This window comes from Pygocentrus nattereri, chromosome 22 (genome assembly GCF_015220715.1).
Source record: "Pygocentrus nattereri isolate fPygNat1 chromosome 22, fPygNat1.pri, whole genome shotgun sequence".
Classification (NCBI taxonomy): Eukaryota; Metazoa; Chordata; class Actinopteri; order Characiformes; family Serrasalmidae; genus Pygocentrus; species Pygocentrus nattereri.
Window position 1 is genome coordinate 30,190,137 of NC_051232.1, and position 18,126 is coordinate 30,208,262.

At 41.1% G+C, this 18,126-nt stretch overlaps 1 protein-coding gene across 2 annotated transcripts in view; it reads right to left on the reverse strand.

The window, feature by feature from the left end:
- Positions 1-450: 450 nt before the first annotated feature.
- Positions 451-18,126, reverse strand: part of fam135a (family with sequence similarity 135 member A) — a 55,784-nt gene continuing 38,108 nt past the window's right edge. For both annotated transcript variants that reach the window (XM_017700928.2, XM_017700927.2), the window contains 10 exons: positions 16,111-16,184; positions 15,866-16,020; positions 13,504-15,373; positions 11,306-11,466; positions 7,567-7,658; positions 6,703-6,800; positions 5,752-5,903; positions 3,981-4,091; positions 3,791-3,904; positions 451-1,713 (listed from right to left, as the gene is read on the reverse strand). In XM_017700928.2, coding sequence (XP_017556417.2) covers positions 1,508-1,713; positions 3,791-3,904; positions 3,981-4,091; positions 5,752-5,903; positions 6,703-6,800; positions 7,567-7,658; positions 11,306-11,466; positions 13,504-15,373; positions 15,866-16,020; positions 16,111-16,184 — 3,033 coding nt within the window. In that variant the 3' untranslated portion in view covers positions 451-1,507. The remainder of the gene's footprint in view (positions 1,714-3,790; positions 3,905-3,980; positions 4,092-5,751; positions 5,904-6,702; positions 6,801-7,566; positions 7,659-11,305; positions 11,467-13,503; positions 15,374-15,865; positions 16,021-16,110; positions 16,185-18,126) is intronic.

Consider the following 18,126-nt stretch of genomic DNA (forward strand, 5'->3'; position numbering starts at 1 on the left):
CAGTAAATGTGAATCTAAACAGTGAATAGATTCACTTTCACTGTATTTAGATTCATAAACACAGTAAATAAGAATCTAAATACAGTCAATGTGAATCTACAGTGAAGACTAAATACAGCAAAAGTGAATACAGTAAATGTGAATCTAAACAGTAAATAAGAATCTAAATAGAGTGAATATGAATCTAAATACAGTGAATATGAATTTAAATACAGTGAACATAAATCTATGTACAGTGAATTGAGTAAATTATCACAGTATTTTATATGCGGCACTTTATTTTGTCAGTTTAAACTTCTTAAATCTTGGAAAAACCAAGTATCGAAACGCATGTAGCACATCGTGAAAATACACTGAACTATTGTGACCTAATATTTTTGCCAGTCCTGTTAGCAGTACAACAAACCTACTGTCCAACAATAGAGGGAAAAATTAGAGGATGCCAAAAAGTTCAGTTTGGATACATTTAATGAATTGTGAAGTCCATGATACAAAACCATCATAACAAATGATAAAATTAATGTTTTATTTAAATACAATTTCTTGCTCACAAGCATAAATTAACTCCCCATAAGAAACCAAACTTTTCACAAACATCTACTCATCGTTGACTGTGCTATCTGATCCGACAGGACTCTCGTGACTCGACCAAATCAAGATAGTTTAAAATGTGGAAAAACCCCTGTAGTAAAATGCTAACATGCTAAGTTCTCGTACCCAACGCCAGGTTGGGTTAGTGTTGTGCATGACGTTGCTATGGCTGAACAAGACAGCATATAAAACCAAAGAAAAGTACAAGGCTGTTTTGTATCAGCTACAATCATATCACACCTGGAGTTCATCTGGAAGTCAAGATCATTGTAATAAAAAATGAACCGTCGTACAAAATGCATGTACTCAAATGGCAACTGACCGATAGAAAACAAGGACTCTAATGCAGTTCGGATGCCAGTCGACCAACGATACGTTTAAATTCTGGTGAACAGCGCTTTTTTTTTTTTTTGCAACATTGAAGAAAACGAGTGGACTTGGGACTTCAATCGGTTCCTCCGAATAAATATTTCATTCTTTTCTGTTTTTATTTTTTTTAGCAGCTACATTTCCAGTTCAGCATCAACAAAGTTAAAATCAAATGAATTGTACTGCGGAAGGACACTGGTAAAATATAGATTTATAGATAAATAATACTGAAAATATACCACAAAGGAGACTTGATTTCATTGCCGACGAACAGAATGCTAAAAATCGATCAAAATCATTTTTGGGAAAAAAAAAGAAAAAAAAAGTGGTAGTACAAAAATAAAAGTGATGAATTCCACATTCACAACAGACTAAAATAAAAACGAAATATCAAGAACAAAACGTAAAAACACTGATATATAGCTTTCTTTACCCCAGACATGAAGGCAAAGGCATATTTAAAGTCATAAAAAAAATAGTGATACGCTGTTGAATGTCTGTCAGGGTGTTGTGAGGTATTCGCGCATTGTTCTTCTGTTCTAACAGGCTATTGAAAGAACTTTAGTCCTGCCACCAGGAAGAACTTCTCCAGGAAAATCTCAGAGTCCAGAACAGCGATGTGGGCCGCCCGGCCGATCAAGGAGTTGGCGGTGTTGGGCAGTGCATGAATGACGTCGTAGCGCACCAGATTACAGTCTTTGTTCTGAAGCACCGGCACCAGCAAGTTCTCGATCATCTCCGCGTACACTGGACCTGAACCACAGACAGATGAAGATGTAAGACAGTTTTACATGTGAAGAAGTAAGTACACCCCATGAAATGTTTCTCTTTTTCTTCATATGTGGACAAATCAGTACAAGGGGTGGGCAAAATTATGCTTTTCTGAGCTCATCATGAAGATCATCAGTGCTTAAAAACACAGACTACATGCTTCATTCCAACCTGAGCATAATTAGGCCTGGTAAACTGGATTTAGTGAAGCAGTTTGTAAAAGAGTAAATTAAGTCATTTTAGTAGTAGTTTTATCATTTCTAGTTTTTAATATGTGGCACTACAGGTTGTTTTGTCTAACAAATGACTTCATCTCAGAAAAAGTAAATATCACGATGCATATCATGTATCGAGATGTCTTGTAGTATCAATTATCACAATATAATATTTTTCCTATATTGCCCACCCCTAATCAGACAGATAAATGTTGTGTAACAGAACAAAAAACTGGAAGTTTTACAATGATTTTGCAATAATTTACCTTAAAAAAAAAAAAAAAAAAAAAAACACGTGTGTAATTTTTGTCTGTTGAGCAATGACACCTCAGGCTTCCGTAACTGGTACCACCCCTTTTGACAAACAACTTTATGTAGACTTTTCCTCCAACTGTCTAACAGTTTCTATCATCCACTGGAAGAAATGCAATGTTTGAGGGACGATTTGAAACCCCCACAGCATTTTAAATGGTTTTAGATCAGGGCTTTGCCTGGGCCATTCCTCAACCCTCCATTTCTCCCTAGACCTACTCCTCAGTGGATTTACTTGTGTGTTTGGGATCATTATCTTGCTGAAAGCTTTACTTCTTCAGCATCAGCTTTTTTTAACAGCTGGCCTCACTTTCTGCTATGAAAGAGAATTCATAGTTGACTCTATGACTGCAAGCTGGCCAGCAAAGCAGCTCCATACCATAACACTTCCACCGCCATGCTTCACAGCTGGCATGGTTTTTTGGTTTCGCCAAAAGAAATGGCTTCTTTGACTTGTCTGTCCAGAGCACACTGTTCCAGAAGTCCTTGTCCTTGTCTAGATATTCATTAACAACATTCAGTCTTGCCCTGATGTTTTTTTTAGGCAAAGACTTCTTTCTGGTGCTCCTTCCATGTAGGTCAAATTTATAATTGTAGATACACTTTTACATCAACAGTGGCAAGAGCAGCTTACGCCCTTTGCTGGGACGGCCTAGTCTGGACAAGCTGGCAGTGGATTTTAATCTTCTCCACTAACGTACTACCTGATAATCTTCCACACAGTGGAAAAACTGATTTCTAATATTTTGGATATGTTGTGAACCCCACTGCCAGACTTAAAGGCACCTATAACCCTCTTCTTGAAGGCCTCGGTCAGCTCTATTGATCTTGGTATGATGAAACCACACACTCCAGTAACAAAGAGCAAACCAGACCAGATATCTGAGGTTTAAATAAGACACGTTCCTCCAAGATGTTCTCTAACGGTGCTCTAATCATTAGCACCTGATGAGGTGCGCCCAATTTAAACTGATGTTTAACGTAGTGATATAAATAGGGGTGCACTTACTTTTTAAACATAAAGAAACTGCACGTCTGTTTATTTCAGTGACATAATTGATGACAAAAATGCTAATTTTAAGTGTCATTTGTTAATATCACCTTGATCCATCAGCCCCATTTAAATGAAGACTTAACATCTGTATCTCCAAATATGTTGCAAACATCTAAAGTTTTCCTGGGATGTATTTTTCACAACTGTGTGCTTGTAGAACAATGTTTTTTGGTCACATTTATTTATAGTTTTAAGAAAAAGCGTAAGCTTTGGTGGATTCTACTATTGAACTTTGTGATTGTGTGTGCGCATACTAATGTAGATCATTTCCTGTCAGTAGGACCTGGTGTTAGCCACAGATTAAAGATAGTTAGGAAGCTAAGTAGCCTGCTTAAACTGCATAGAATAAAGACAAATAGACAATTATATTGTTAATTGCCATTGCATTGCGATTTATATGACAGTTAATCATCAGGCAAACATTTATGATCATGACTGGCCTACAGTAAACAAAGAACCACAGCAGTATTAGCCTCACCTGTCTGCTTGTCTTTTAAGGCTGTCTTGCACATCTCGATGCGAGCCGAGTGATACGGCACATAGCGGTCCTGCAGAGAGCCTACCAGCACCACGTTCTTAAAGAACTGAAGTCCTGCACCACAGAGAGAAAGGTGAGTTTAGTGAGTCCAAAAGAAATGCACATTCTCCAAAACATGCCCAACATTAACCTGCTTTCTTGCTCAGCTTGTAGAGGAACGTTTGCCGAGGGTCTGAATGATCACGGCAGGTCAGCTGAAGCAGCGAGCCGGACTTTTTCCACTTCTGCATGAACCACAGTCCTGATGTCGAGAGGAGAGAAAACGTGGGAAGAAAACTATTCAGCAAGCAGCTGTAACTGGTCGTCCAAAATCTGCTCAGTGTTCAAAGCCTGGGCCAGTTACTACTATGAACCTGTATGGATAAAATAACTCAATACAGATTCTTAAATCTGAATGGCTCAAACACTTTACACGTTTGAGCCAAGATCTCAAATGAATTCTCCATTTCTCCCAAATTCAATCACTGCCAATTCCACCTGCTAGTTAGGTCTCACAGTTGCATGACGGTAAGAGGGAGGACTAGCATGTGCTGAGCATGTTGAATCATCCAATGAAGGTATATTTCATCATTGGATGGTTCAACACGCTTGCAGGAGACTGCTAACTTCCCATTCTGGTACGTTAGCCAGCAACCACTTAGACTAATATCATCCTGAATTATGGGGGGGAAGAAGGGCCAGTTACGCTCTGCTGGACTCCCCGTCATCACTGGGAACTTGCAATTTCACAACGAATAGAGCAACATTTAAAGGTTAATTACTTCAATTCTTAACTGCTGAATAATTAAATCATTGTGATGTAAGCAGAGTCACTCAGAGTGGTTTGGGGTGAAACGCTCCGTTCTAGAGACACTTACAGAGTCAGGATTGTTCACAGTGGTGGTGATAGGAACCAGATGTCCACCTCTAAAAGCTCCTCACAGAAAGTTCCTACATGAAACGGTTATGAATTCACTGCCTGATGACCGAGACGCTGTTTTATGAGTTTTAAGACTATTCTTAACATCCATTCATGGGGGAGGGATACACGCAGGGTGTTCTAAGGCAATACATTTTTTTTAAATCACTATTTTCTATCAACATTCCATATAAACTCAGAAGATTTGTGTCGGTTCACTGGTGGTTTTGGACAGTAGTGTCCCTCTTTGTTGGTCTCCCTGTAAAATCCTCCCTTGTCAAAGCCTTGCGTAACCTGCTCATCCCTACCTCAGAGAACTGCTGACTTCTTACACTCCCTCTCCCAGCACCAGACTTTCCACTTTGGGAGGGAGGTCCTTCAGTGCCATGGCCCCCAAACTCTGGAATTCTCTTAACTCAATCCCTTCAGGACTGCTCTTCTTTTTCCTCTTTCAAATCTGACTTAAAGACTTTTCTCTTTAATGCACATTTTTCTTCCTCCTCCACTGCTTAGTTTTTTTCCATGCTATGTGAAGCGACCTTGGGTTTGTGAAAGGCACTATATAAATGTAACTTATTATTATTATTATTATAATTATTAATATAATTTTGGTGTTATGGCTTTATTAGGCATCAAAGTTCCTGGTTCCCTCTGTAAAGAAATCTGTTTTCTTTACAATTCACCATTTCGCACAAAATCACTCTGAATGACTGCTTACATCGCAATGGCTGAATAATGTGGAAATTTTTAATAATCAGCAGGGAATTCCCTTTTAAGGAGAACAATATTTATTGCCTGACAATCACAGCCTACTGCTAACGAACCTTAATTGGTAGACGGATTGTTCACTGTGTTTACTGTCATTGTTGTATTTCACTGCATTTACCAAAGCCATGTATGTTACAGTGGTCGGTCATAGTTATGGAGGATTTAGGTTTATTGCCGTATTCTGTGTTTGTTTTGTGGAGTGTACTGACATGTGGGCGATCGTATTTCATCATACCGGTATTCACAAGGGCTGAGGTGTTGTAGAGGGTGCCAAGGTGAGGCCCGGACAGCGACAGGAAGGTATGCAGTCTGCTGAGATAGCACTTAAACCTGGGCCTCGTCAGCACCGAACGCACTATCAGGTTCCCCAGAGAGTGACCAACAAAGCTGCGGACATCAGATAAGATTGGTCAGACCGGTTTTGAATGTAATTAAGGCCTTGGATACACAACACATCTAATACACTCTAAAAGACTGTCTATCTCACACTATCTGACTGGTTTCTGGATATTTGTTGGGCGACTATTGGGGATGACACACTTCACAGCTTTAGTTGTTGCAGAACTGAACTGCACTCAAACTTGTGGGAAACTACTCTTCTGTTACCAGGAAACACAGATAAACCGACGAGCTGTAAACATATTTCATTGAGGGGTAATGTGTGTGATCAGTTTTTAAGACTTTTAAATGTACACAAACTTGGTTGTGCTTTAGACTCAGCTCATTAAAAAGCTTCGCTCCACTCGTGAAAGACTTCACCACTTTTCTTGTTTTACTTGCTGTATTTTCTTCTTTCGTGCTCTCAGTTTTCACTGGTCTGTTCGGCTTAAGCTGCTACATTACGCTAGCGGTTCCTCTTCCAACTAGGCTCAGACTGACCCAAAATCTGCAGACTCAGCCAGAATCAGGTTGAGAATCAGGGTAAAAGTCATGCAGTGTAACCCTTAAAACGCATTTATACAACAAGCAAAAGACTACACTCTTAAAAATATGGTTCTTCAAGGGTTATTCAGTAAAGGCTATGGTTCTATTGAGAACCAAGAGTGCTGCACAGGACCACTTCATGCTTTATTGTTTTTTTGCAAGATAATATGGTTTAGAATGTGTTTTATTAGAAAAAAATGTGAACCTTTTTATTTAATTTCTGTGTCCATGAATGAAGTGAGCGTAAGTGTGTGCGCATTACCTTATCTTGGAAACAGTTAGATTGTAGATTTGTATGTATTGCACAATTTCATCCAGAAGACGGTCAGTCATAGACTCAAAATCAGCAAAGGTATCATTCTGCGAAAGGAGAAACCAAAACAAAGTAAATAAATAACAGGCGATGCACATTATGCCAAAAAATACAGTTGAAAAAAACAGTGCAGAATAAAACAGAGATGCACCAAAATGAAAACGCTTGACAGAAAACGATACAATTAAATAGACACAATATGTAGACTACAGTCAAATGTTTTGGACAAAAGAAAGAATGCAGTTGGTCATCCAAAGCAATATTTTCTCTTATTTTTTCATTCATGATTTGGACATTTTATTGCAGGCCTATTTAAAGCTGCATTATGTAATATTTGGGGATTTGGAGCCCTCTCTGGTGTAAATATGTAATTGCAGAACATGCAGAAGAACATTTTGTAGTGTGGGTTGTCCTTCGGCCATCTTCCCCGAGCTGATCACTTGGAGAACTCAAAGAGTTGGTGAAGGAGCATCTTTTGAGTGAATTATCTACTAATGTTATCATATCATCATCAGTATGATGCTGATTTTAAGATCATTTCAGGCCTAAACATCGACCCGGACCTTCTTTTTGAGGCGGTTTGTGACGTTAATACATGAAGACATAAGAAAAACTCAACACCTCTGGCTTTTAAATGATCATTTCAGGCTTTAGAGGCCGACTCACAGCAGCATACGCTGACCACATTTGACCTTTTTCTCACTCTATAACATTTCTTTCTCATTTTTCTCTTTCACAGCATTAAATTTTAAAAAGAAAAAAATCCAGAGACTTAAGCTTTGGTGCATCCCTATGAAATGTCTGGCCTGTTACCTGGTTGCGTTCTGACATTAAGAAGTCTATCCGTGCTCCAGGCAAGCCCAGCTCTAGGTAGGTCTTCACCAACCTTAAATCTGCACTGTTACCTGATGTTGGAAGGGAAAAAAAACACAAAAAACACAAGCCATATGCAAATGCACTGAAACACTGTAGAGTGTGAAGATTTATATAGGACAGCCTGTGAGTAATTTGATGGTTTTATTGTATTGATTTGAGACGACAGAGACTGAAGTGCAGAACATCAGTTTAAAGGGATGATGATGGATAAACCATATAAATCGCAGTCCTTTGGATAATCAATCTTAAGCCCTATTCAGATGGGATTAGTTCTCCATGGGGATGTGGGTGATGCCTGTTTACCACACAACATCTGAAATGTTTATGACCGATTCACACGAGATAAGAAATGAACTGTTATTTCATTAACACTAAACGTCTACGCTTCTGTCTCAAGTGAATGCAGTGCATCATTAGTATCGCAATCGGCTGAAAATTCACAGCCAACTTCACTGCCTAAAATGTCATGTATGACTGGAGATAAGGGCGTAGAGAAGTACAAGAGAAGTGCAGAGTCAGGATATAATGGGGACTAAGATGATATATGACAAGGTAAACGGGAGGAGTGATTATTTCATCGCCCCCAAACAGGATACAAAAAAGGGTGTTATGTGAAGATCTTTGCATTTGGTTGTCCGGGAACCATCTTGCCACCTGAAGCTCAATAAATGAAGATAGGACCTTTTCCTTCCTTCCAAAAGAACTCATTGACTGAAGTTTGTTTTTTCTTTTTGCAGAATTCTGTTTAATTTTACAACCCTTTTTGGATAAGAGATCAGAATAAGTTTAGAATAAAAATAACTTAGAATAATGATTTGTAATAAAACACATGTCCTGACTTGGGGCGGAGGCCGAATCGCTCTTAGTCCCGACACTATAATCTGAGGTTATTTTTTGGTTCGTTTTTACAGAAGGTAAAAGAGCCCGGAGCGTTGCCTCACAGCAAGAATGGTCTGGGTTCGATTCCCGGGCTGGGCGACCTGGGTCTGCAGGAGTTTGCATGTTATACTCGTGTCCATGTGGGTTTCCTCACACAGTCCGTAGACATGAAGTCAGGCCAGCTGGACACGCTTAAAGTGTATCTCTACCCTGTAATGGACAGGCGAACTGTCCAGGGTGTTTCCTGTCCTAATGACATTGAATTCAGAACCATCAGCCAACTGTGTTTGCACACTGTGGAATTAGACCTCTGCATTTAACCCATCCATGCAGTGAAACACCCACATACACACACACTAGGGGGCAGTGAGCCCTATCCACGGCCCCCAGGGAGTGATTGTGGGTTAAGTGCCTTGCTCAAGGGCACTTCAGTCATGGACTGTCAGCCGAGGGGATCGAACCGGCAACCTTCCGGTCACAGGGCTGGGTCCCTAACCTCCACCCCACGACTGACTATATTTAGCTCTTTTTAAATTTTGTCCTTTTACTTTTATCTTGCTTTTTTACAACATAAACAGCACCAGTGAGGCATCTATGCACAGCTTGCCTCAGTTAAAGCAGGGCTTAGGAGTGTGGAGAGAAGAACTGAAGACCCTCTGAAGCAGCAGACTGGGCAGAACCAACAGGTTCAAGGCTTTAAGCTCTCTGGTCTCTTTGTCACCCTCATCACAAGCAATTCTCACAAGTCACCATTTTAAAACTGTTGTTATCCATGTAGGCACTAAAGTCATTAAAAAGAGAGCCAGAAATTCAGAGGAAAAACTATCATTATCAACAGGTTCTGGAAAAAATGCAATCTTGCCTTATCTGGCCTTCTTCCTGGTTTTGTCAGGAGGCCTTTAGTCATCTCCTTGCCCTAAACAACTGACTCAAGAAATGATGCTCTGCCAAGAAAGTGATCTTTGTGGGAAAACTGGGACATGCCAATGTTGTCCAAATTCTGTCAAAATTCTTTGTCAAAGGAATCTCTGGGCTGGGAGTCTGAGAGCACCCACGCTACTACAAGTGACCATAGTCTCCCCCTCCATCACACCCAGAGCCCAATATAACCGACAAGTCTGAGACTTTTGGCTCTCTAGTGTCTTTGGCAACGTTCACACAGCAGGTAAAAGTTGCCCAAAACTGATTTTTGGTTCGGGTGTTTTAAATGTGTATGCAACGTTAGTCTGAACAGATCAGCTCATAAACTGACCCCCAAAAGAACAGAGCTTCACACTGCTATTGTGTGCAATCTGGCAGAGACAGCACTGAATCCCTCAGAATTCAGAATACAGACTGTTCAACAAGCTGACAGAATTCTTACAAAAAGCTGGTTTTACTGCTGTTTCCATGTAGATATCCCTCACATTCAAATCAACCAGTTAGAAATTGTGAAGTAAGACTTTACTTCCTAATCAAGTTTATAAGCAAATATTTCCATCCTGCCATATCTGGCCTGCTTCCTGTTTTTAATCAGGGCATGGAGGCCTTCACTTGTCTCCTTACTCTAAATAGCTGCCTCAAGAAACTCTGTCCTGCCAAGAAAGTGATCTTTGTGGAAAATTGGCACTCATTCTGAGGAAGACCTGCGCTTTTTAGACAGAATATTGCTCATCCCAGCCTGAATGCTACATCTGCTACATCACAGAATGTCACTGCTGTCAGAACAAAATCTTGTATCTCCAAAATGGTAACTTTACAGGACAAAGAAAAAACATACTTTACTGTTAATGTAAGGCAAACGAACCAGACTTTTTCATGATATAATTAGCAGATTTATTTGCCTCATAATCTGAGCACCCCATACTTAATTTGGCTTGTCTAAACACCAGATCACTAAAAATAAAACCACTTTTGTAAATGATCTTATATGATCATCAGTTAGATGTGGTACTTATGTGATAATAGTTGGACCACTTTGGCTGAGAGTTAAACCCAAAGCCATTACCTTTGGAAACTGTTGATTTTCATCGTCCACCTAAATACACACAATTCTTTCTACTCGACCTCTCGAACTCTGATCAGTCTGGGATTCTTTTAACTTTTACATTTTAAATATTATGTTGACAGCCACACTGAATGGAAGGCAATGGATTTTGTGCAAGCCTTAGACATTTCCCAACAGGTTACTGAGGAACATTTTAAACTTAATAATCCTGTGAGGTCTTAGCATTAATGTGCATGAGATTATCAACATAGTGATCTCAGATAATTACGGCTTATTTTTTTTGTAACTTGTATGACTGAAAATTAAATCTTTTACTACTAATTATATTCATTTTTTATCACTGATCTGTTTAACAGCTTTAATTGTCTGCCCTGATTTGTCTTGACACTTTTTATTTTTTATTTTTATGTATATATTTTCTTTGCTGTACTTTAATATCACAAATGTAAATGTACATTTACTCTTTTAACCCCCTCTTTTTTGTATAATGCTCAGCTACACCCTTAATGTAATGTAGTGTAGTGTAGAGTTTGACTAAAAGTTTATTGATTTCAATGATGGCCCCTGCAATAGTAGTGCATTAATTAAAAAAAATGTTTACATCATATTTCTGGATGTATGAATGATATTTGATCATCGCACACTTATAATATAGCATTTTGTCCATGTCCAGCAGGACAGCTCCACTTGCATATTGGATAAATCAATAAAATAAATAAAGTCAAGTGCAATAATGCACTACATTAAACAATCATCTGTCAATATTTGCTGAGGGTGTGTGTGTGTGTGTGTGTGTTTGTGAGGCCTCACCATCCAGGCCATGCACACACACGATGAGGTGGACACCCTCGTCACAGCTCTCGTCCTCTTCCAGGCTAAAATACGGCACAGTGGAAGCCAGATCTGCCACTTCACTGTACAGGAAGCCGGGCAGTTTCAGCTGCTTCAGCTCCTCTTTCGCCTGAACAAACCTAAAAAACATACAGTTAAGCAGAGTTAAAGAGCAACACTGAAGGTGTGATAAACACTGTTTTGAAATGCATTACCTGAAATGTTTACCACAGCGGTATGTTCCAAAAACCGCTGAGCGCTTTACACATGTTTGGGCTTGACTGGCTTCATCTACCAGCAGGCAGAACTTCACTCGGGAGAGAGATTTAATGCTTTGAATTTTTTTGACTATACAGGTATCGTATTACAAATGTTTCCTGACAAACTGTAAACCGATACATGAAAATGTATAATGTAAATTTGAATAATTTTATTATAATTTATAATGTTTTTTGATGAGAAATATAATGCAATTATACACAAATTTAGCAGGGCTGCCATTGTGTGCTTCTCCAACAAACCAAGAAAAACTAGAGCAGGGAAAATGGGCTGGCGGACTGAGCTCGCAAGTCTCATTGGTCTTTTCCATTAATATATAAATATATGAAGCATTAAAAGGGCACTTTCTTGCATCAAGTGAGCAACTGCTTAATTTATGCACCGTCGCCTTTGGGAAATGGTGCTAAATATGGTGATAGATTACCCGAAACTAAAATAAACTCCCCAACATTATTCAGCGCTCTGTGAATTCTATTCATCTGTTTGTCACGTGACTTTCGCGCAGTTGCCACACTAATGACTGTATCTCAAAGGGGGAGAATTAAGAGAGACGTGAATACCAGCACTGAAAAAAAACAGCGTTATGTTCAGAAAACATAACATGGTCTTGATTTACAGACAGTTTCTAGGGCAGGACGATTTTTGTAAAATATCTAATTATGATTTTTGCGAGCTATATTGCGACTGCGTGTAAATTCCGATTGTGTTCGATTAATTGATGTATAGACCTTTCTTGGTAAGAAGACTACACTTTTTCTGGCTTGTGCGCTTAGCACAGGGTGCCAGTCTCCTAGGTATTGTGGTTGTGATGTCACAGCACATAGATGTTTGGCTGCTTCTGATCAGTCGTATTCATATGAAAGCAGTTCACAAGCTCCATGTTATTAGGTCAAATTTCTCTACTCAGAACTTGCAAAGTATCAACACTGTTGATAACAGACTACAATAAGACTAATAAAAATTGCAGCTCTTGCCATTTGAAAATCGCATTTCTTTTCAAGTTGCGATTTCAATATAAAGCCGATTATTAATCTTTGAGCTCTAATAGTTTCCATTAGTTACTTCCTTCAACACTCAGTGGATGCACCAAGCAACACGTGGGAGTTGTGCACTGAACAGACACAAACACTAACGTTATTGTAATATCAATAACAACACTTTGAAAAGCATCTTAGAAACATAAATAAGTTTTGCAAACTCATATGTAGCTGTATTTAGGGCAAAGTCCATCCCTGCACTTTGGTCACTGGACAGGTAAGCGATGTAAATTAGAATAAACAGTAGAGAAATTAAAAAACGGGAGAGAACGTGTGACATAATTTTTGAATAAAACACTGGTGTGGTTACCTTGGTTATCTGACGTTGGCAAGTAAGCCAGTGAACCGAGGACCGGCTGCAGGACTACGCATAGTGAGTGTAGATCGGGTTTTGACAGCTTTTGTACAGTAAATGTTAAGATTAGTGATACTGGTGCTCAAACGCTGAAGTCCTAAAACATTGTCATGTCAGTGAACTTACACAGTAAAATGTAAAATCCACTTTCTGATGTTCTAATATGTAAAGCACACAGATCATATTTAGATCCTTATGGTCATTAAAATGTTGCCGTGGTTACACAGTGACATGGACACAATTTAAGACGTACATGAGACACTTTACAGAATCATTCTATTTTTTGTTGAAACAAAACCTATCCACCAGCAATCTTTGGCAGGAAATGGTATTAAATGGTATACAGTGCTTTTATTATGCAATAAGTTCAACGTTTTAAATTAATTTAATTTAAAGTTGGTGAAAAGCTAGCTAGTGATGCCTTTCTGGAAAACAAATTCATGCATTGCAGATATTAACATGATATTTTTCATGACAGCACACAGATCCCAAGCAGGAAAACTCACATTTTCATTTGGGCAGGGGGGGCGCTCTCATACCAGCAAAGGTTGCTGCTGGTCAGCGCTGTTTCGGAGGGCCGGCTCTGCTGGGTCCGTGGGGAGTACGCTTCCCTAAGATGCTCCAAACCCAGATGCTCGTAGAGGCGTGCCTCTGCTCCCTCGCCACCTTCCCCCTCTCCGCTTCTCCCTTCCTCCTCTGGCAGACCGTTGACGTAGACCGGCCCATCTGTCTCCTCATAGTAGCCGTTCTCGATCATCTCATGCTCCTGCTCTTCCTCCTCGTCCTCCTCCTCTTCCTCAGCGGTGGGGGGGCCTGTTTGGATGCCCAGCGTAATGGCAGCTGTCTCTACGGGGCTGATCTCGGACACGTCGGTGCTTGAACGCGAGCCGAAGTAATTCTCCACCAAACCCTTTTTCACCAGGTCTGTGCTGCTGGTGGCTGAGGTGCTAGACTGCGGCGCAGTCTGCAAATCGCTGGAGACCTCCGGCCCTGTGCCTCCTCCAGCAGGTGGACCAAGCTCGGCAGACTCTGGTTTGGTGGGAGCAACAGCTTCGCAGAGGGACAGAAGAACCGAAGCCTCCTCCTTAAGGAACACCGAATCATCTCCATGGCTGGTGGAGGCTCCTCTGAGAGGCGACGGCCTGGTGGGGATGGTGGCACAGAACGGAAGGCGGATATCAGCCCCTCCAGAGAAAACCAGAGCCTGCTCCTGCACGATGACGCTGGATTTCCTCCCCACAGCCTCACCCTCCACCTCATCATCTGAGGGGAGCGAGTTTATGGAGGTCAGGGAAGACTGGACGCCACTTACGCCACTTGTGCTCTCGGGGTTCGGCACCTCAGGCACCGTAGAAGCTTTGGATGCAGGACTGAGCTGAGGCAACTTGGGGGCAACACTCGGAGGGGTCGGTTCACCCTGTATTGGAACCCAGTCTAGATCCACCCCAGTCAGAGAGGAGGAAGTCTGTGGCCCTGGTGCTAGCTGGGTGGCAGAACTAGGCTCGCTCTCGATGCCCGAATCAGAGAGGCGCGAAGAGGCGCTTGGCACATTGTCACTCCTCAGTGCCATGGCACAACCACCCAGCCGACCCACATCTGTGGTCCCTGCCCCACTCTGATTCTCCCGGCTTTGAGGCTTGGATTCACAGCAATCCGTCTGCGTGATCTCAGGAACGCCCCGCTTGGGGGTAGGATCATAGGAGCACGGTAACAGGATGGTGACCTTATCGCCTTGGTAGGGGTTCTTGTCGCTAGGTTTGACCTCAATATGTCGAAGCCCAGTGGGTGCCACAGTCGAGTCGACTCTGTGGGCTGCTTTGCTCTCTGTGTGTCCTACTCCAGGACCTGCCTGGGGCCTGGCCTGCGCTTGCAAGCTTAAAAGATTCGTGAAATTGTCCCTCTGGATACCAGTGTCAGCTTGGCTATCATTCATAAGACAGTCTAGAGCAAGAGTGGTCGTAGTGTCATTTTGATGAACGTTTTGCCTGCTGCTGGTATCTCCGGGCATGTCTTCCCGCTCCTCTTTCTGATTGCACTTAGGGTCGCCAGCTTGCTCTTTGGGCTTGCCAACGGGTTCACTAAGAGGAACCTTCAGGTTCTTGTAGCCTGTCAGAATCACTGAGTCTTTTGAGCTCTGCCTGATCAGCTTCTTTGCATTTTCCGTCTTGGCGTTCTTCTTCAGCTTGATGGACTTGGCCTTGGATTTGATAGGAGGCTCATTCTGTTCAGGCCAGTTGGTGGCCAGGGCAGCTTGTGGTAGTTCTGGACTTAGGGCACCTATTCCAGCACCCAGATCTTTAGAACTGGGCTTATCTGCTTTACTGGACACAGAACCACTCCTGGAGTTGTGCAGGCCAAGCCACGGACCATCGCGATCTTTGGGAAGATACAGATGCACAGATGAAAATACAACCTATTTTATTGCAAGTGGCACAAAACGTATGTCCTAATGTATATCCTGTATACCCAAATGGTGAAGAAGGGAAAAACATTCTTGTACTTGTACAACTTGTAATAGAAGTTAAAAAGACTGTATACAAGTAATTTTAGACCATTATCATTGGTTGTTTCATTATGAAGCAAAAGGGTAACTGGACTTTTCAAATGAATAAAAAAATAAAAAATAAAAAAATTACAAAAATGGAGACACAAGGTTTTGCATGACATGTTCTGACCAGGTGTCCAAATTTTTGCATATGACTAACATATGATTAAAAAAACCATGGCTATTTCATTTCATCTTCTTCTCACCAGAATCTAAAACTGCAGTCAAATCAAGTCAAATCAATAGTTTCTCATTTCTAATGCCCACAGTGAGGAGACTGTGGAATTACATTCCACACTTACTACCTCTAAAAATATACGAACCCTCTGTAATGGACTCCAGATATCGATCCTCAAAGATGACTGGCAAGGAGTTCACATCTCCGTCCAGGTCAGCACATTCCACGGGAAGCGGCGGGAGGGAAAGGAAGTACGAGGAGTTCTTAATAGCTGCAGTCATCTGTTGGTGGCTATGTGCGCTGTTCATACACAAGAATTGTCACTGAATCAGCATAAATGACAGATTCTGTACGTGCACCAAATGCCAACACCACCATGCTGATACTCACTGCAATTCCTGGAAGGCCAGTGCTGCCTGTCTTGGGTGTTCAAGGCAAAAGAAAGCCTCAGCAAATCTCCGTACCTACAGCAAATGGACAGACACAGGAATAACAACTGGAACAGCTGTTTATATAATCTATATTTGGAAACTAAGCCAGAAAAACAATTTTGAATTTGAATTTCGTTCCCCCCAATAACGCTGAACTACTTTTGAATGAGGCAAAATACAGGGCAACCAATCAGAACAGTTCCTTTGCATTGCAGCCTGAGGTTGCTGTCATGCAAAAACTTTTTTTGCTGTTACATGATAAGAACACTACAGTTACACTTTGCATTGTGTAAAAATTTCATGCAGCAGATTCAAAATGACTTGCATTCCATTACAATTTGACCATGTTTTTTCCTTTTCATGTAATGTTACTATGTTGGAAATACAAGGTTTTACATCAACAGTGCTGATATATACATCTTAAAGGCACAGCACCAAAAACAGTCCTTGCTTGATCCTAAGACAACCGCTTCCAATAGCCTAGCAACCCCCTTAAAAACGATAGAGGCCACCAAGGAACAACCAGAGATACCTCAGCAATCTGCTAGCAATACATTAGCAACCACCTGGAACGCCTCTACAACGACCTATCAACCCCCAAGCAACCACCTATCAAGTCCCTAAAAACTCCCAACCCAACAGCAACACCTAGTAACACCCTAGCAACTACCTGGAATACTATAGTAATCATCTGTAGCTGCTACCCTAGTAATTACATTGAATGCTTCTAAAATGCATCTACATGCATCTAAAAACACCATGTCAACTGCCTAGCAACTAGGAGCGCAACGATTATTCAACTTAGTCGAATAAAATCGACGAGCAAATTAGTTGGCAACTAATTTAGTAGTCAATTAGTTGGTGATGTCATTATGTGCCTTTCTCACACTCACTAGAGAGTTAACAACAGCGTGACGGCAGCCTCAAGAACAGAATCCTCAAAAGTGCAGGAGCTAAACTCAGAAAACAAGGTTGTAGAAGTTAGTTGGCACAGGAGTATATCCTCCATGCTGGAGTACCTGAAGAGGAAACCTGTCGGCGCACTGGATGAAGATTCATCTCGGTACAATACGCCGCGTCCCAAATCGCATACTAACAACCTAAATAGTGTGTAAAAATAGGGCATATAGAATTAGAAGTGCACTCATTAGTGCAGTGTGTGAAGCATAGAAGTGTGTGGTTTGGGGCGCAGCGCTAGTTGTGCTAGCAAGCTAGTTGGCTAATGCTAAAAGCCGCCCTACTTCATGTTGTGAGCCGAGCTGTAACACCTACTTCGAAATGTTGGTATCGTTAATGAAGCTGGAACAGAGAAGCAGGTAACTGTTATTCACAGCGACCCTGTTTACTTTCCAGATAATGCTTACACTTTTAAAAAGTGCATCGTCGTCTTAACGTCGACACTGCCGGTGTGTTTAAATTCAGCGAACACAGGACAGCGTTTCCAAACAGGTTTCTGTTCTCCGCGAATGTTTGACTCCACTCACTAGCGGTTTTAGAATGTAGTTTACATTTACAGTATTTGGCTGACGCTCTTATCCAGAGCGACTTACAATTTGATCATTTTATACAGGTAGGCCAAGGTGGTGTTAGGAGTCTTGTCCCAAGGACTCTTATTGGTATAGTGTAGGGTGCTGTCCCAGGGATTGAACCCCAGTCTACAGCGTAGAAGGCAGAGGTGTTATCCACTACACTAACCAAGGTAGTTCTCTGTGTAGCTCGTCAAAGGGTTACAAAATCAAACACCTGCATCACCATAACTACTTAAAAACAACATAGCAAACCCAGGAAATCACAGAAATTAACCAGCAACATCCTCGCAACCACCTGGAACACCACAGCAACAGGAATAAACATTTTAACTTAAAATAACCCAAAATCAACTCACTAATTTAATCTATTCAGCACTATATAAACAAAATTAAGTTAAAAACAGTCTACAGCGTTTTCTGCTGGTTTTGTCAAACCGCACTTAAAG